Source organism: Diceros bicornis, chromosome 14, assembly GCF_020826845.1.
Source record: "Diceros bicornis minor isolate mBicDic1 chromosome 14, mDicBic1.mat.cur, whole genome shotgun sequence".
Lineage (NCBI taxonomy): Eukaryota > Metazoa > Chordata > Mammalia > Perissodactyla > Rhinocerotidae > Diceros > Diceros bicornis.
The window spans coordinates 54,679,579-54,699,202 of record NC_080753.1 but is presented as its reverse complement, the minus strand read 5'-3'; the positions used below and the strand labels follow the sequence as shown (position 1 = coordinate 54,699,202).

The 19,624-nt window shown below is 44.4% G+C and overlaps 1 protein-coding gene across 5 annotated transcripts in view; it reads left to right on the top strand.

Annotated features, from left to right (window-relative positions):
• The first annotated feature begins 2,740 nt into the window (after positions 1 to 2,740).
• Positions 2,741 to 19,624, top strand: part of HIVEP1 (HIVEP zinc finger 1) — a 141,446-nt gene continuing 124,562 nt past the window's right edge. The window contains exons 1-2 of one of the 5 annotated variants that reach the window (XM_058555256.1): positions 2,741 to 2,819; positions 9,595 to 9,737. In XM_058555256.1, the coding sequence (XP_058411239.1) occupies positions 9,698 to 9,737 (40 nt within the window). In that variant the 5' untranslated portion in view covers positions 2,741 to 2,819; positions 9,595 to 9,697. Of the gene's footprint in view, positions 2,820 to 5,859; positions 6,034 to 6,072; positions 6,565 to 6,696; positions 6,812 to 8,028; positions 9,738 to 19,624 lie in introns of those variants that run through there. The other 4 variants (XM_058555257.1, XM_058555258.1, XM_058555260.1 and 1 more) reach the window with 4 other exon arrangements.

Below are 19,624 nucleotides of genomic sequence, written 5' to 3'. Positions count from 1 at the left end.
ATGGACTGAATTGCATCTCTGCCCCCCATCCCCAAATTCATATGTTGAAGCCCTACCCTCAATGTGACTGTAGTTAGAAAGAGAGTCTTTGGAGGTAATTAAGTTAAAAGAAGTCATAAGGGTGGGGCCCTGAGCCCATTATAGGATTAGTGTCCTTATAAGAAGAGATGCCAGAGAGCTCACTTGCTCTATCTGCATGCACCCATGGAGGAAATACCACATGGGAACATAGTGAGGAGGTGGCTGGCCAGCTGCAAGCCAGGAAGAGAGCTCTCACCAGAAACTGAATCAGTCGAACTTTGATCTTGGACTTCCAGCCTCCAGATCTGTGAGGAAACAAATTTCTATTGTTTGAGTTACCCGTTCATGGTACTTTGTTATGGCAGCCCAAGCCAACTAATAATGTCTTAGATTTTTGCACTTGTTTGTTTCCACAGCATAGATCATGGATAGAGGTTGGATTATCTAGATCATGGATAAGGCTGGATTGTTTTAATTGAACACTGTTGCCTCTTTCTAGTGTTCCCCAGTACGCTACTTGTGGACATTGCTTATGAAGAATTCTTTTAGGAACTGCAAGTATTGCTTCTAACAATCCCTGGTGGCCTTCTTTCACCCCTTTAACAGAAAATATACCAAATAATACTCATTAAGCTCTCTTATTACTTGGCATCGAACTAGGTGCTTTTAAGTGAAGTTAGAGACAAAGTACCTTCCATTAGCATGTCCTGAAGGTTAACAGTATCAACACTGGCATAAATGTGAGTTACATCATCCTTCTTAAAACCAGACATGGTTAAAATTAAAGAGATTTTCTCTTCTCCTCCTCAAGCATCACACTATTCCTACTTCCCCATTTTCATCACACAATCTACCAAGTTCTCAAAACTTGAAACTGGACTTTTTTCATTCCTTTTTTTTCTTTGCTCCACAGATGTTGAACATTATAGTTATTGTAATGTTTTTCACAAAATATAATCTTTAAACAGTAAGCATCTGAATATTCTCTGGATTCCAATCACGGATTTACCATTTACTAGCTCCGTAGCTGCAGGCAGACTATTTAGCATTTCTAAGCCTCTCTTTCTTTATCTGTAGTATGGGTTTATGGTTCGGACTAAATGAGTTCATACAGGAAAGCCTGGCAAGTCGTCAAGTCTCAATAACTGTCAATTACTACCACCACCACTACTGCTACTATTAACCACTTCTGCCTATACAAGTACTACGATGATGGATCCTAAATCCATTAGTGACAATAATTTTCCTTAAAAAGATCATTCTCAGTCCAGATGTCTCCCAATGACTACTAACTGTTTGCAGTATCACTTCTTAATTCTCCTTCCTATCGATGCTTTTCTCTGGCCATCTGTTGCCTGCCCATTCTGTCTTCATAGCTCATTACTAGAGTACCCAGCTTTCTCTTTTGCCCAGGACAGTCCAGGTGTATGTCTTTCATCTGGACATAGGTATTAATAACGTCTCTTTCCCTCTCAAAGTGTCCTGGTTTGGATGCTAGATGTATATGGCCATCCTACTTGTTTCACATTTGCTTCAACTCTCTGCTCTAGCCAGAAAAACCATCACACGCAGCTCACTTGCTCTCAACTTCAACCTATTTCCCTTGCCTAGAATGCTGTTCCCATACCATTGCAAAATCGTGAACTTTCTCTCCTTCAAAATCCTACTCAGAACTCACCCTCAGGATGGAACTTTCTCTGATAATCCTCCTCTCCACGCAATCCAGAAAGCTCTCAGCAATCATGTAAATAACTCTGTATAACTTTAATTGGCTCTGTTTATAACCTTCTTCTTGTATCTTTTTTCCCTCTAGGTATTTTTCCATGTGTTTATCCTGTCTCCATTAATTTGTAAACTCCCAGAGGGCAAGGCCCAAACACAGTCTGGTGTTGGCATAAAGTGGATGAACAGTTAGGGCTGCAAGGCAGACAGTACACTCCTTCTTGATTACTAATCTATAAAAAAGCATTCTTTGTTAGTGCTTGGTTTGTGATGGTCCTGAGACTGCTAATCCAATGTCAAAATATATCCAGTTTCTGCTAGTGTCCAGTTAACTAAGATAGAAGCAGCATTTACAAGCTTCCCTAATGTGAGGGAGAAGGTGCGCGGAAATTCTGACCTATAAGGATAATATACGAAAGCCATGTTACTGTGGAGTTTATTTTCTTCAGACCAGACTATTCTGGTCTCTTCGAGGCTATAGTTCTATCTTAGAAGGGAAATAATATCTGCTTTCAAAATTAGGATCTAAAAGGCAAACAAAGCCTCAGAAAACATACAGTACCACCTCGCTGTAAGTTTGTGCAAGGAGTGGAGGGAAAATGAATCTAATTTAGAAGGCCTCCTTTTTTGTGTTTAACAGAAAATACCCCACGGTCCAGCTCTCCAGGATTACTAGATAGGTGGGTTGTTCATTTCAGTCCAGGTAACAAAGGGAAGGAAGCCAGTGCAAATGCTCCCTTTTCACTGCGGGGGTAAGAAGTGGGAATCCTTCACCGTGACCACCTGCTCCCCTCTCTTCACACCAGCATATGAAGTGCCAACTATCTGTACTTCGTTCTCGGCGCAGAGCCCACGGTATAAACCAGCGTAGGCGGTGCAGGAGATAACATCAAAGCCCCAGGCAGGGGCCAGAAAAGGGGGGGCAAGAGCGGCCGAGGGAATGAAGCGCCTCCCCCCTAGCATTTCCTCTCACGCCCACTTCCAACCTAGGAGGCTTTTGGTTTCTGCTTTTGTTGTTTTTAAAATTAAAAGTTAAACCCAGGAAGCTTCGGATCCGACTTTGCGTGGCAGTTCGCGTAAGTTTTCTCCGGGTTCTTTTGTCTGGCGCCTGGCTTGGGAAGAGCCTGGGCGTGGGGCAGAGTTGGCAGAGCGTGCGGGGAAGGTTTTGTCGCCGGGTCGCCCCGAGGAGGAGGGGATTCGGCCGGTGGACGGGAAAGCCCGGCGCGCGGAGGGCGGAGGGCGGAGGGCGGAGGGGAGGGCCGGGCGGCGGCGTGACCCGGCAGCCGGCGGGGAGGAACCTCTGGGATCTCCGCGTGGCGGTGGCGCTGCCGGGCCGCGCGCAGGGCGGAGGGCCCGGGCCGCGGGGCCGCGCCAGGGGGGAGCCCGAGCCGGGCCGGGCCGGGCGGCCGCGTGGGAACCGGGGCTGGGGACGCGCGGGCAGCGGTGGTGGCGCGGAGCTCGGGGGACGTGGCGGGACGGCGAGGTCGCGCGACGAAGCCCCGGCTGGACTTGTGTTCTCCCAGAACTGCTCAGCGAGGAAAATGTGTGTCGAGCCTCGCGGTGACACTGCCCTCGCTTGCACCCCACTCCCCGAGGGGGCTCCGAAAGCGTTCGTGCGGCCAGTGGGGAGGCAGCCAGAGAGCAACGGGCCCCTAGGAGCCCCTCTCTGTTTTTTTTCCTTCAGAGCACAGTCACCTCTCCCATTGTTCCAGGATATTTGACAGTTCAAACTGCTGTTTACCATTCACATCTATCTTCTGGTTCAAAAGAGATTTTTTCCCCCACGTTCCGTTTATAAGATACAATTTGAAAAACTGTATTTATTTTGCCACAAAATAAGCCGAAACTAGCTACACTATAGTTTAGCTGGATTTCCCTGCATTCTGATAACGAGGAAGTTGGAATAGTAAACAGAAATAGGAATAGAAAATTCGAAAATGGAAAATAGGAAACTCTTTGGTATTGTATATATTTCAAAGAAAAGTTTAACATTGATTTGCTGCTCAAGAAAGTTAAACTGTGAGTAGTCTATTTAAGAAAGGAGTTCTTCAACGAATTGAAATGACAAAATTAATCTATGATAACTCCAAATTGAATGTTTAATTTGTTACAAAGTTCACAGCAATGCCAAATCACATATAAACACTGTTTTCACAGTATGTATTTATGTTCAACAACTATTGGGTTAAAAATATATTCATTCAGTTAGCTTTTTTAACTTAGCATGTGACACAAAGTGGAATTAATAATTGTCAAACTACCTTAATTTTTATTCTCTGACAGATTAGGTATAGTTTCACATTTAAATGAATGTTTACTTTTTTTATTCAAAAACCCAGTTGGGAATCTACATTACATACTTTGTGTGCAATCCATTAGATATTATTTCATTTCATAAAAGATGATTTTATCATATCGAAAATTTAAAAAATTGCGTTATTTCATTGCAAAGTTGAAAGCATAGTATACTAAACATCATTCAAATTTAGGCAGTTGTTGGATGATCTTTGCTCTTATGACCAAATTTAGTTTTTAATAGGCATATTCCCCCCTTTACATGACATTGTTTTTGGTTACAAGCTCGCCATTATTGGGTATTCCATTTTTAATCATTCCCATTCTGGTGCGTTAAGCTTTTCTTAGCTCAACTGAGCTAGAGGTAGGATTTCCTCAGGGGAATTTTCCGGGTCCACCCTAGCAGGAAAAACCTAGATGTCTTTATGGAAGCCCCAGGGAACAAAGCAATTCAAGTTTGCACAGATGGCCAGCGTAGTGGGTGTACGGTCGTTTAGCATTTTTATTCCTTAAAAGGGGAAAGTAGTTTGGTTTAATCTAAGAAATTTTTCTTCCTCAAAATTTTTGTTTTACCTTATTCCTCCCAAGTTCAGCGTGGCTCCGTAAACCAGTCACTTTTGCCTGCTTCTTTAGGTGTACATGTGGAATTTCTGAGCCCCAAACTTCTAACATTCTTTAGGTCTAACTCCGAAAACCTTCGTTACCCTGGTCCAACCCCTCCTGATTTCTTTTCCACAGATTTCCACTCCTTGCTTCCTCTATTGCTTTCTAGCAGCCAGGGTCAAACTCTGGTTTACGGTAACCACTCCCTCTTCGCCCTTTCTCGCCTCCCTTGCATCCCTGGTGCCGGGTCAGCTGCCCGGCCCCGCAGCCCCCTTTCTTGACCCCAGAGACCCCTCCCCTCTGTGCCCCAAGCTGTCAGGCAGACAGGAAAGGGTTAACTGCGCTCGAAGCTCCGGCTCTGGGAACCACCACCGGGCTTTGGAGCGGCCTCTGGAATAACCTTGGCTTTCCTCAATCTTTTAATAGAACATCCGCCACCAAAAAGTGGTTTCAGTTCAGGGTTAATAATATGTCCCCTTCCACCCTCCAAACCGACACCCCGCCCCCCTCCCGGTTTTTTTTAAGTTGTTTTTCAAAGTTAATGAGTTTCAAGTTTCACAATGACTTTCCCCTTCCCTCAACGCGTTGCTGAGGAAACCCCCTTGGGGTCCCCCTCCCTTCTCCCTTCCCCTCCTCGGTGCGGCCGGGGCGAGGGGCGGGGCTGGGAGACCCCATGACGTCACCAGGCCGGCCCACATCCTGCTTTAGAAAGTAGAGACGGTAAAAAGAAACTACCGCCCCGCCCGTCCCCGCCCCTCTTCCCGGACCAACCGCCCCCAACTGCGCGACCCGGCCAGACCTACCCGGGGCCGCGTGACCGGCCGGGCCCGCCCCTCCGCCTCCGCCGGGCGCCAGTCTCCGAGCCGGCGCGACCCCGGGCTCCCGCCCCTCGCGTCCCTAACTCCGCTCCTCCCCCTCGGGCCGCGCCGCCGCCTCCTTCCGCCCCCCGCTCTGGTCCCTGTGGTGGCCGGGCGGGCGGAGCCGCGGGCGGGCGGCGGGGGGAGGCGCGGTCCGGGGCCCGCCCCTCCGGGGAGACCCGGGGCTCCGGGCTCCACGCGAGCCCTGAGCCGGGGCACCCACCCCGCCCCACCCCTACCCCAGGGCAGGCAGGGAGGCGGCGGCGCCCGTCCCGCTGGGCTTCCGCGCCCGGGATGACCCCTGCTCCTCCCCCGCAAAGCCCTCGCCTTAGTCCCCGCCGGGGGACGCCCCCTCCCCCGCCCGCGCGTCGCAGCCGGCGGCCTCCCCGCCTCCCGCCCCCGGGGATCCCCTGCCGCCCCGCCCACCCGCGGGAAAGCCTCCGACCTTCGCTCTCCCTCCCCCGCGCCGCCCGGCCCGCGCTCCTCCCGGCGCCCCTAAAGACGCTAAACGTGCCCTACTCTGCCCCGGGGAGAGGTAAAGCCCGCGCCCGCCCTCCTCGGCCCCGGCCCCACGGCCCCCCAGGCCGCCTGCCCAGCCTCGCCGCGGTGCGCGCCCCCGGCCTCGCCGCCCGGCCCCCCGAGCGCCCCCTCCCCGGCGGCGGCGATCATGCCGCGGCCCGGGGCGCCGGCGAGCGCGGCCGCCTCCCCCGCCTGGCGCCTGCGGCCCCCGCCCGCGCGCCCCGCTCTCCCCGCCCGCCCCCCGGCCGGCTCCCCTGTTTAATATTTCAGCGCCGGGTGGTGTGAGTGCCAGTCGCCGGCCTTTAGTGTGGCTGCTGCTGGGGCGGCGGCGGCGGGGAGGAGGGACGGAGCCGGGGGAGCGGGAGCAGCAGCAGGAGGTTATGTTTGTGTTTGGGGTTGTCAAGTGAAGGAGGGATCCCAGGCGCCGCCGCCGCCGCCGCCGCCGCGCGGGGGTCGCGGAGATTCCGAGCTGCGGCCGCCGCCATCAGCAGCGCAGCTCCAGGGCCGGCTGCAGCGGCAGCGGCTCCGCCGGGCGTCCTGGCAGCAGGTTCGGCGCGGGCTCCGCGGTGGGGGCGCTGCAGCTGGGAGGGCGGCGGGGGAGCGGTGGGGGCGGGGGCAGGACCACATCCCCCTCCGCGGGCGGGGGGCGTGCGGGCGCGCGTGTGTGTGTCTGCGTGTGTGTGTGCAACCGCCGACCTTGCAGAGGGGATGGCTGCATGCGGGAGACACTTGCCACTTCTGGGCGCCTTCGCCGCGCGCGAGCGGCCCGAGCTGCGGTCCTGCGAGCCGAGCAGGTACGGAGGGACCCAGCCTCCCCACCCGCCTTCCAGCCGCAGACGCATTTTGCAAGAGGGTGGGGGGTGAGGGAGACCAGGCCTCGGCTTCCCAACCTCCCGGCTTTGTGGCTTTCTTTTCCTTTCGTTCTTTGCTCTAAGTGCCTGTTTACTCCCAGCCACCTGGGTAGTTTCTTTCCGGGTTGGGAGTACGCGCCTGCAGCAGTTGGGAAGAGGGCGGTGGGTTTGGGCGCGGGTGGGCTCAGGCTCGCCTTGGAGTCGGGCTGGGGAAGGAGTTGCTGCTGGAGAGGGGAGGGGGCGGTGGCGGAGCTGGCGGCGAGGAGGAGTCTCAGGGCTGCCGCGCTCGCCTCATCCTGTCCTCCTCCTCCTGCACTCCGCATCCACTCCGGGCTCCTTCCTGAGCTGGCACTTCCATTCCCCCCTCCTCCTGGCATGCGAAGCGCTTTGTTCAGTGTAGCGTTGCAGAGGGGTTTTCCCAGGCTCCGCCCTCCACATTCATTCATGTTTTTTCTCCTTGCAACTGTCTTTACGCTTTTTGATCGTGTCAGGTTTTTGCTCCAATGTAGTGTTGATTTCTTTTCTGTAAAGGAACGGATTATCGCTCGTCCTAGTCGCTGCAGTGCTGCTGTCTTTGAAAATACTCACTTCCCTCCCACGAGGGTTTAAACATGGGGTGGACAGCTAGGGACAGTGGGTAGGCAGTGAACGGGGTAGCAGAAAGCTGTTACTGATTGGGAATTTGCATATACATTTATGCTCCTGATTTTATGGGATCACGTGATTGATTACATTCGGAGTTCACGCTTTAAAAACTTCCAAATGTCGCGACCATTTAAAAGCTTTAAGTTTAACCAAGAATGTAGTTAAGCATTCATACAATTTATTTGGCTCTAAACGTCTAAATTCTCTATTGAATCAGAAACTTCGTGAATCGGATGGTGGACGTCTTTAATGCAGGGATTTGAGGAACCATATCTTTTATAGATCTTTTTAGCACAGTGCTAGATGAAGTACATAGTGTTGGGCCATCATATTTTATTTTCTTACCCGTGCAGTTAAAAAATTGCAAATATTTTTGTGCAATGTCCACATATAGCCATACCAGGGATAAAATACTGAAGGCAATTTGTAGCCTTTTTTCCTTCTGTTTCTTCTTTGTTATAATGAAACCATACATTTCTAAAATCTTATACTGAGATATTAGATATAATCTTTCTCATATAGGCTTTCTTAAGAATTAACATTTAAGTATTTTTGTGCTCCAGGCAGTGGGCAAAGAGAGCATCTACTTTGTTTGGTTTAGTTCTTACGACAACTCTATGAGGTGGACCCTAGTTTTACAGTTGGGAAATCTGATCTTCAGAGAGGTTAAGTACCTTGAACAATACCACACAGTAAGGGGAAAGCCTGGCTTGGAACCCAGTCTGGTTTGACACCAAAATATATAGTCATGACTTGTGCTATACAGCTTCTTAAATAAAACTCCTCCAGTAGGTATTATCTCCACTGAGGACACAAGCACTGAGAGTGACTGAATCACATGGTGGCCACGTTCCTTAGTTGTTGACCTCGGCAAGTTAGTTAACCTCTCCCTGTCTTAATTTTCTTATGTATAAAATAGATAAATGTTAACTACCTTACCGGTTATTATTAGAATTAAATTAGGTAACATGTAGAAAGTACATAGGCACGCAGTAGGTTCTCAGTATTGTTTTGTTTCTGCTGCAATACTGGATATAACAAAAGTTTTAAGCAAAGCATTCCTATTCCATTCTTGTGTCTTTGCTTAGTGGTTAAACATAATTTCATGTTTAACACCGTCATAATGGGCTTTGCTTATCAGCTTTATTGCTGGAAGTTAAAACTAAAATTTTACCTCTAGGATCCTTGATCTCGTGGAACAGGAGACTGAGGTACCTGATTTGGGGAGAGAGATGGTTAGGTTTTGGATTATTACCGTCTTGGCATATTATATTTCAGTTTACTGTTTTTAAAATGTGTAAGTTAGGACAGACCAGGTTATGCTGCAGTAACAAATAGCTCCCAGACCTCAGTGATTTAAAACAACAAACGTCTCTTTCTTGTTTATGCTCCATGATCATGTTGGGTTGGCAGGAGCTCAACTCTGTGTTGTCAGACTCACTTTCTAGAATAGTGCCTGTCCCATGGCAGAGGGAAAAGAGAGCTCTGGAGGCTCTTGCTTTGTAACTAAACACTCCAGCCTGGAAGCGATGCATGTCTCCTCCACTTGCAGGTCATTAGCCAGCACTGGTCACACATTCTGGCTAAACACAGGCAGGCAGAAAGTGCCATCCTCCCATGAGCCAGGAGGGAGAACTGGAATAATTGAGGGAGCAGCCACAATAGCCACCACATATATTAACTGCATTCACTCAGTAAGAAAGATGAATGAGACACAGTGCCTGTCCCCAAAGAGCTTATGAATGGGCAGACATGTACTCTATACAGCGTGACCCTTTTATAGCCTGATGTTATACTTTAATTGTACCTGATAATGAAACTTTAAAACAGTTCAATGAATTTTTTTCACTCTTGTCTGATAAAGGTACAGTGATTTTTTTTTTTTCCGTTTTCTTAATGAGAAAGCCCAGATATTGGCAAAATAACCTGTTTAATTAAAAGTTAGTAAGTAATCTTTGGCAGCGGTCTCCAGCTTGGTTCCCTTTGTTGAGTTTAGGTTGGTGCTGTACAAAACCATAACTTTGGAAGTGTCTTTTTCCTTTGAAGGTAGTAAAATGGGATATTTTTTTTTTCTTTTTCAGCACATGGATTAATTGATGGATCTTGAGTTTATGGAGTTACCTTTTTGTGACCTGCTCTTCCTACAGTTTCTAAGAAGAAAAAGGGGCCCCTGAATCAAAGACGATGCCTCGAACTAAACAGATTCATCCCAGAAATCTAAGAGGTAAGGCTCTGCATTAAACAGAAGTAAGGTTTACAATTAATCTTATGATAAAGTGTCTCTTTGGTGACAGGCATGGCAACTTGTTGGTTGTTGACCCTGTCCCATGGTGAGCTGGTTCCATTTCTCTTGTTCACTTCCACTTGCCCTGCCCAATTCCTGTCTCTCAGGAAATGCTTAATAAATATTTGTTGAATGAATTAATTGAATTTGAGAAAATTCCACTGCCTTCCCAACCATTAGATGTGAGTATCAAAGTCTGAGATTTACTATCTCTTAACAGGAGCCATATTTGGATGGAGGAATCTGAAATGAATGGTTGGATATTCTTTGCCAACTGGATCACCATGAATTATTTTTTTCATCCCTCCTCCATACTTCTTTTGAGATTTATTTTTGTACTAAACTATACATTAGATTAACAAGAAGTGAAGAGAGATGTAGTTGACATTGACTGAGACCATTATTTATAGACCTTAGAGGCAAACTGACCTACTTTCCAAGAGGCAGCGATTGGTCAAAAATATGAATATAATATTATTTTCATACAATGATGAAAAAATGAGTGTTTTCCCTTAACTGTGAAGAGATTTTTTAATATTAGAAAAGTAAGCTTGTTTTACTTATTGTTTTAAAAGATTTATATTGTTTGAAGGTCTTTTATCAACTGGGAATAGCAATTATCTTTCATATTTAACTTTAGTAGATAAGAGTGTAGCAGTGTTAAGCAATGAACTGTTAAAGCAGATAATTCCAAACTGGGTACAGTATCTTATGAAATATTTACAGTTACAGGAAAAAAATTCTCAGGCACATGCGAGGTAAGAAATGACTTGAAAAATCAAACAGATTAATTGAAAATGTTCCTTGGTGAAATAAATTTGGCCAGTCACCATAAAGTGATATTTGAAAATGTGATTAATTTTGTGGCCTACTTGAATCTGAAAACAGTGTCTGTTTCCTGCTTAAAAGAGGTCTAGAACTCTCTGCTGGCGTAGGTGGATGCCTCGGCCCAAGTTCAAATTGATGATTATCGTAGCAGTGTTTAATGAGGTGAGGATTTAGATGGGGAGCATTAAGTGTTGTGTATCAGAGTCTGATTTTTCAGAGTCACATAGGAAATGTTGACAATTGACCGTATATTTGCCTGTCTCCCTCACCGGAATCTGAGCTCCCAAAAGTAGGGAGCTCTTTCTCACTTACTGCTGTTTATATGCTTTCCTCCACACCCAGGGGTGACAGCTGAGGTGGGCATGTGGCATCCTGGGCCCAGCTTTTCTAATTCATCTGTCCATAGAGGGCACCCTGCTTCGGTATGCACAAAGGCAGCCTAGGAGTGAGCAGGTGCCCTAGCCCAGCTCAGTTCCTGGCAGCTAATAGGAGCCCAGCTATTTGTTGAAGGAATGAATACATGATTGATCTGAAAGTATGATGCATTACGTCATAAATATTAAACATTTTTCACATTTAATATATTTATAATATTTTAGATAACATGGCTATGCAGAGAAATGCCGACTTTTAGGCCGTAGACTCTTTTCCTTTCTGTATCAGATATACAACTCAACAGATATTTGTTGAATGCCTCCATGTGCCACTGTTCTGGGTGGTAGGGGTAAAATGATAATCAAACTTGGCCCCTGAAAGGAGCATGGAGTTGAAGAGGGGAGACAGTCAGGTAGGCATGGAACTGTGCTGCTGCAGGAGGGTCAAGCAGAGGTCTGGAGACTGCACAGAGGTAGAGGATCATGTTCTGTTCTGATTGTGGGGGGTGGTTTGGAGTGGGGCAGGGTGGGAAGGAAAGGGAAGAAAAGGTAACATCTGAGTTGGATTCTTAGGGCTGAGAAATTATCAAGAAGCTCACGAGGCAGGGTGAGTGCATTTCATCCTGGGATAGGAGCCTGTGAAGTAACTTGGAAAATCCAAGCTTCTCTGTTATTCTGTTACTAGAGCTTCAGAAGTTCTCTTTAGTGGGGAAGGGAGGGAGGGAGAGAGGGAGGGCGAGAGGTAGGAGATTGGAGTGGGAGAATGAAGAGGAATCAGATCATGAAGGTCCATCAAGTCTGAGTCTAAATTTAATATGTAGAGTTAAAAATTTTAATAGGAAAACTTGCTTATTTTCTGAAATTAAGATTTATTATTATTATTTTTTTTTGGTGAGGAAGATTAGCCCTGTGCTAACATTGGTTGCCAATCCTCCTCTTTTTGCTGAGGAAGATTGGCCCTGGGCTAACATCTGTGCCCATCTTCCTCTACTTTATATGTGGAACACAGCATGGCTTGATAAGCGGTATGTAGGTCCGCGCCCTTCCCGGATCCGAACCTGTGAATCCCAGGCCGCCGAAGCGGAGTGGGCGAACTTAACTACTATGCCACCGGGCTGGCCCAAGTTGTTTTTAAAGTTTTCTAAGAGAACTTCAAATACAGTGAGTTCTGGCTTATCAGTGGGAATCTTGAAAGTTGCTTAACTAAGGCAGTTATGCACTTTCAGCCACTGAAGGAAAGATCAAAGTGGATTAGCACAAGACAGCCTACTAAAGCCGTGTCCATGGGCCCTGCAGACTTGCCAGGCCCAGGGGAGGGGACTCTTTGGGGGGGTGGAGGGGAGATTCATGGAAGGGGTGCTATCTGAGCCAATTAGCTCACTCAGCGGGAAGGATGAGGGCGAAGCTGTCTGGTTGGGAAAACCCGAGTCAGCAAAGGCAGGAAGGCACAAAGACAAGAAAGTGCTGAGGTGGAACACTTTTAACATTTCTGCTTTCCTTCTAAACATGTGTTTGAGGACTCTATCCCGAGGCACAATTTGGGGGTTAAAGTAAGCGGGTAAAGATTAGCTATGAAAATAAATTTTTTTAGCATTTATTTTGTATCTCACTGTGACAGTGGAATATCATGTTTGTTTCGCTTACCTGTTACCCCTGCTTTGGTTACAGAAGACCTGTCTCATAAAGTTAGCTGTGAAGTGGGAGAGAGGAAGACAGGAGACCAGAAAGGGAGTCACAGCCTGTGCTGTGATGAGCACGTCGTTCATACTACTTATGCTGTCACGTTACAGGTTTTCGTTAAGCACATCACCTCTTTTTAGGTTTCCCTGGAAAATAGTCTGCGAAGTATTTGTCTAGTGTTTGGTAATGAAGTCAATAATAAAAGATTTATACTGTATTTAAAAAAAATCTCAAACTACATGTTTATTATGCTTCCATGGCAGTTTTAACTCTTAAAATATAATTTTTCTGTGGTTTATCCTTGGCTCTTCAGCTGGAGTTGGTATAGTCCTATGGATATGCAAAGCCTCAGGATAAACATAGTGTAACTTTCTGGAATATGAATTTTACTTGGGGGAAAATATGTATACACACGTGTGTGTAGTCACATATTAAAGTAGTATACAAGTATAAAAAGTACAATACAGGGCTCTATCATGGAGGAGAATACAAAATTTACATGGATTTAAACTAGCATGCATAGGCTATGCTCCCGTGAGGAGAAGGAGTTTACGCTTCTCTGATGTTAGAGGTTCTTTAGTGGAAAAGTGTGAGAAGACCTGATATGTTTAGGATGGGACATGAATTTGGGGCATAACTGAGACAGAGTTAGAGCTGATGGGTGATCTGTACAGCTTGTAGCAGTGGGTTTATTGAATCTAGTCTTACCCTTGGCCATGTGAACCAGACAGAACTTTGACTTTGGTGCCTGTTTGCACGATTCAGGTGGGTAGAGTTTCACACTGACATAGCCTTTGTGAGGTTGAATAAGAATTTCTGAAGAGCGTGAGAGAAGCACTTGGTGTTCAGAAGAAAGGCTGTGTATGTTGTCCTAGGTTCCCTGGAGAAGGGCTCTTAGCCACTGTGTGGCAGTCCCCAGGGCCAGAGCTTCCGTGCGTGGCCTTGATGAACGTGACAGCAGAGCCTCGCCGCCTTCCCCAGCAATCTTTCCTTACCAATCCCTGTCTCCACCCCCTTCCAGATCTTTGCTTGGACTTAGGTAACACAGAATGGAGGAACTGGGGACTTGCAGGGGTTCCATGTCAGTCCTCTTAAAATAAAGGGCTGTTTTTGTGCTATGCCAGTCATCATTGTGAATATGTGTTTCAGTGCTTTGGAAAAAGAGAAAATAGATGTTACCTATTTTAGCTGAATTTGGGCCCAGGGTTTCAAAGACTCATCTACTTTAAGACTGGAAGTCAGTGTGGAAAATACTAAATATTAACCTTTTGCAAAAAGGTTGATTTTCTAACCTTTTCCAAAACATATTTTGAGAATTTGGTGGAGCTGGTTTTCATTTTTATTGTTTGAGTGCATTTGGCTCTGAACACACTGTAAAAAACAAGAGCTTTTACCCCTCTGAGAGCCAGCTTTATCATAATGTGAGAAGTGGCACTTCGGAGGGCGATCAGGTCATAGCCTAGATCCACACAAGGGGTCTATGGATGCCCATCACCTTATAGGATGAGGTCCAAGTCCTGAGTTTGGCTGGGACAAACTTTCCACAGTGAGGCCTTCTTGTTCTGCTGTGTATCTGAGGAATAGTTGTTTGCCATTTCAGGAGCTCAGCATGCAAATCCAGCATTTCTGTGCTTGCTCTTCTCTCTGGAAAGTATCTCTTCCCCTTCCCCATTTCCACTCTGTTTTCTTATTCTGCGTGGGAGGTGTTTCTACCAAGAAGATTTCACTTCTTTTGAGTTTTTTGCCCTTTGATCCTCTCTTCTCCCCCAGTCACCTCCCAGCCCCCTCCATTGCTTGTGCAACAAGGTGCCTTCCTGTACTTTTGATATTGCAGCGTAATTATTCTTCTGCAGATCTGTCATCTTAGCTGGATATAAATTATATGTCGAAAGACTGCTTTAGTCATCTGTCTCTGCTCAACGAAAGAATATTTGCGTTAGTTTTTTAGCAAACTAGAAGGCGAAAGATGATTTGTACTCGTGAAATTTGTTTGCTTTGTTGAGCCTTGATTAGCAAATGCTTCTTGTGATATTTGGTAGCCTCTGATTAAGAAACCTGTTATAATATGAAATTTTAATTGGCTGAACAGATAAACCCAGTAGTTATTATTAACTTTTGTTTGACCTCAGTTTTTGCCATAGGACTCCTAGAGTTTATCCCTTCAATACATTTAGTTAATGTAATGATAAAGAGTTCGGTCTCATGCTATCATGGACTAGCTATGTGGCCTTGGGCTAGCTGCGAGTGTTGGTTTCCTCATCTGTAAAACAGAGATAATGTGTGAAGATTAGATGATATGGCGAGTGTAAGCATTTGGCACAATGCCTGACACCGGGTAAACACTCAGTACGGAGAGTTGTTCCTTTCTATGGAACTGGTTTATGTCAGACTCTTGGGTTGCATGTGCTTTGCCAACAGAGGAAACTGAGGAAGACCTAAATGAAACTTTTAAGTGCATTTTGATGCTGCTTAAAGGAGGCTGCATCTCTGCTCAGTGTTGATTACTGGTATGTCTTCTCCTTGTCCTGACTACTCAGGGCTTGGGATTTGGAAGACAGAGGTCAGTGCAGAAAAGAATTTGGGAAATTCTTACCCACCATGCTGCATCCTCAGTTTGTACACCTGAACTCATTCAAACCGTGCTGCTGCTGTTGCTGCTTCTTCTTCTTCTTCTTCTTTTTTTTTTTGGTGTGGAAGATTGGCCCTGAGCTAGCATCTGTTGCCAATCCTCCTCTTTTTGCTTGAGGAAGTTTGTCCCTGAGCTAACATCTGTGCCAGTCTTCCTCCATTTTGTATGTGGGACGCTGCCACAGCATGGCTTGATGAGTGGTGTGTAGGCCCACGCCTGGGATCCAAACCCGTGAACCCTGGGCTGCTGAAGCAGAGCGCATGAACTTAACCACTGCGCCACCGGGCCGGCCCCCCTTGCCTCATTTTTTGACAAAATTGAATGAAGTTAAACATAATATTTGTTCTGTCTGCATCTAGCTCTCAGGAAATCGATTGTGAGGTCTTCTATTTTATAATTGAGCTGTTTTTGAAAGTGTTGAGGGCACGATCATGTGGGATTGAAGTGAAGTGCTCTAGTCGTCACTTGGATTTGGGTTCTGAGATGTTCTGAGATGGTACCATCTCTCCATCCCCTGCTCCCTGGTGTGAGACCACAGAAACCCGACTGGGTTTTCAGGAGTAATCTGATTAATATGAATATTTTCATTTGCTATCAATGTGTGGGCCCACTCTGGTGATTGTTTTATAAAATTGTCTACCCTGAATAAAATCTTATGTTTTCTTGTTATGTGGGATTATCTTGTTGATCTTATAAATAGAATAGTTTTAATTTTGATGATTTTCAGGTGGAATTCCAGCTGTTTATGCATTGTTTTTCACATTTGAATGTTAGGTCAACAGTTCTATGCTGACAGTCTTACAATTTGAGAAGTCAGAAATCTTGTAGGGAAACAACCGCATGGCTTATTAAAAAAAATTCTGTATGTGACTGTAGTAGAAAGGAAATAAGTAATAACTTAAAATTTAGTTTTTGATGTTAAAGGTGAAAAAGCAATTTAAGTTATTAGGAGCTATCATGTAAGTAGCTGATATTATTTAGTTTGGCTAGGATAGAAATAGGAGAATAGATTTAATATAGCAAGCCTCCCACTTTTTTTCAGATAATTATTTTTCAGCTCATGTTGAGAGCTTATTTGATGCTTTTTGAATGCTTAACATTAACCAAATGCTTTTTCCCTTTAAAAGCAAATACAAAATGTAATAATATGATTAATCAGAGTAATGATTTTATTTTAGAACATCTTTGCACAAAATATGTTCTGATGAGGTATAATTTTTTCTTACCATAGAATAGAAAAATACATAATGTGCATAAAATCTCCTATCGTATACATACATTTTTAAGATCTTCATTTAGAATGCAATGTAATTTGAACAATTCTGGGCTAAAGTTGATTCTTGTGTTATCGGAAAAAACTTTATGAATAAATTAAATGCCTTATTTTTTCATTCACATATTTAACTCTTTTAAAACATTTTATCAGTACTCTTGCATATTAATAATGTGCCAATTACAAATGATGCTCAGATATCCTTATAAAGCACTTGATGTTTGTAATAGTAGCTGTTATTCACTGTAGCATAAAAATTTATAGCCAGATAGGGGTCTTTTTTCTCAATACTCAAGTCATTTTTAGAAGGAAGTTCTTTTTGACTATTAGGCTTAAGTCTTATATTTGGTGCAGCCATTGTATTAATTTGGACTTTTTTAAAAAATAAATTTAAAATGAAAAGTTTTCAAAAAGTTCTTAGAAATTTTCTATGATGAATTTTGTTCTAAAAAATATTCTAAGCCTATACTGCCATGCAAAAGTATTAAAAAAATATATAGTGATTACAAAATAGTTGACTGGTGGAATTAGCTAGAGTAGCAGTCTCTAAGTATGAAATGGAACCATAGGAGTCTGAGTCATACCTCCTTAGTTGATACAGAGCTTGCTTTTTATGGTATTTATGTGCATGTAGTATTTCTGTGTGCCTGAATGATTAGCGTAGGAATTTACTCAAACATCCTTATTGGTTTGCATTTTGAAGTGTGCTGATACGTGCTTATCTTCCAGCTCTTTCAGATTCAACAGTGGAGAAAAAGATCAGCATACAACTGCTTAACATTACAGTATCCATGTGGAAGTAGATTAAACATGCAATTTGAAGCAATGTTTGATAGTTTAAAACTAAGTAAAAATGAGCTGAGCTGATACACAGGGACCTGGAATGTGGTTAAACGGTGCTGGGGATGTGTCAGGCACTTCTCTCTTATGTTGCTGGTTTCTCATATGCCTCTCCAAGAGAATCATACAAGTTTTACAGCTGGAAGGGACAGACCTTGGAGGTCATTTAGTTCATCTGCCTCATTTTACAGTTGAGAAAGTTGGCCAGGGAAGTTTAAGTGAACTGACTTTGAGCCATTTATGTGTGTCTTGTTTGAGATGGTATTTGTGGAGTGGTCTTTAGAATTTTTTTTAATCATATTGCTGCTCATAGTTATGGTTTGTCATGGGCTGGTGACAAGAGGGAGATTGTGTTATATAGTTTTCATGATGATAAAAAGAGCTAACCTGTCCACAGCTCTGTGTATTAGGCTCTATTTTACGTGCTTTTTACATTTTTGCATTTAATCCTTAATCCTTACAACCCTGTGAGATAGGTGCTGTTATTGCCCTCATTTTATAGAGGTGGGAATTAGGTGCAGAGAGGTTGCTAGTTGCCCAGGGTCCCACAGCTAGGAGTCTGTAGTACCTTTGCTCTTAACTGTCATGCTTATACTTGTTACTGTTGATAGTAGAATGAGCTTTCCTGATTAGTAAGAGCTTGGAAATGCTCTCCATCCCAGTTACGAAATAAAACTCGTCAAGCATAGCGCTTAAAGCCGAGGTTACTCAAGAGGTCAGAATTCGGAGGACTTTCTTTTTATTTTTCCAAGTCTTTAATTGTTGGCAATCTGTTTCAGAGATGTGTACATATACCTTACTCCAAGTTGGATTTGCTATCGAACACTATTTGCAAACAATTGGAAATTTCCAAGCTCTTCAAGAGAGAAAGAAGAGTTGTCACATCAAAGATGTTCGCGTACCTGATTTGCTTAGTCATGTATAGTTGACACCAGAGACGTCTTGCTTGAAGTGGAGAATGGCAGTATTTAAATGGGGGTCTCAGCATCACAGTTGAAATGTCAGACAGAAAGGCTTAGTAACTATGTCCGGGAAAACTAAGGTGAAGACATTAAAATTCTAAGTAAAAAATAGAAGAAACATTTTATAATTTTTCCTCACGCAGTAAGTACAGGATATAGACAAAGTGTACTATTTTAGATATATGTGGACTCTTCGAGATTGCAGATGTAGGTAAAGGATAATGAGGAACCATTTTTTAGGGATCAGGGTTGGGAAATTTTATTATTCTTCCATTTTAATTCTATGAACAGTGAACCTACTAGTATACTATGCTTAGAAATAAAGCCCCGTACTTGCCTAAAATTTTTCTAGTATTTTTAATATACTATGTCCCCAAACACATGAAAAAGATCTAAGGGCATTAGAAAGCCACAAACAGATAATTTCAGATTAATGTGGTACATGCAGATTGGAATTCTCAAAGGAAAATGGAGCAAAAAAAATCTGGATGCCATAAAAGCAGTGGGAAAATGTTGCTTGGAGGAGTTAAACTTTTTTCTCAGTGAAAACTTGAATGAAGTGGAGTTTTGAGATGGGTTTTTAAAGAAAGGAAGGGTAGATTGGCAGAGAAATTTAGTTGTTCTGAGACTTTGGCGCAAGAGGGAATGGGAGGAAACTCATGTAGAAGTGGTTGTTGTCTGGTTTGCTTGTTGGGAGTGGATTTCTCAATGAGCTTGAAACTTTAAGGAAGAAGAGGAAAGGAAGCTGTTAGATGTGATATGTGTAGTTCCTATTTATGAAAATTATAAAATTACTCAGTTGAGTTCTTTTATACTAAGTTGAGTATTTACAGAAGATATGTCAGAGGCTGCGGGACTATCTTATATTACTTTGAAATTAAAAAAAAAACCTCGCCGCAGAGGATTTTTAGAGCAGTGAAACTACACTGTAGGATACTGCAGTGGTGGATTCGTGTCATTATACGTTTGTCCAAACAAAATGTGCAACACAAAGAGTGAACCTTAATAGACATTAACTAACTATGGACTGTGGGTGATAATGATGTGTCATTGTAGGTTTGTCAGTTGTAACAAATGTGTCACTCTGGTGGGAGACGTTGATAGTGGGGGGGGGCTAATATATGTGTGGGGGGAGGAGGTATATGAGAAATCTCTGTACATCCGCTCAATTTTGCTGTGAACCTAAAACTGCTCTAAAAGGTAAAGTATACTTTTTAAAAAAACCAAAAACACCACCTAGG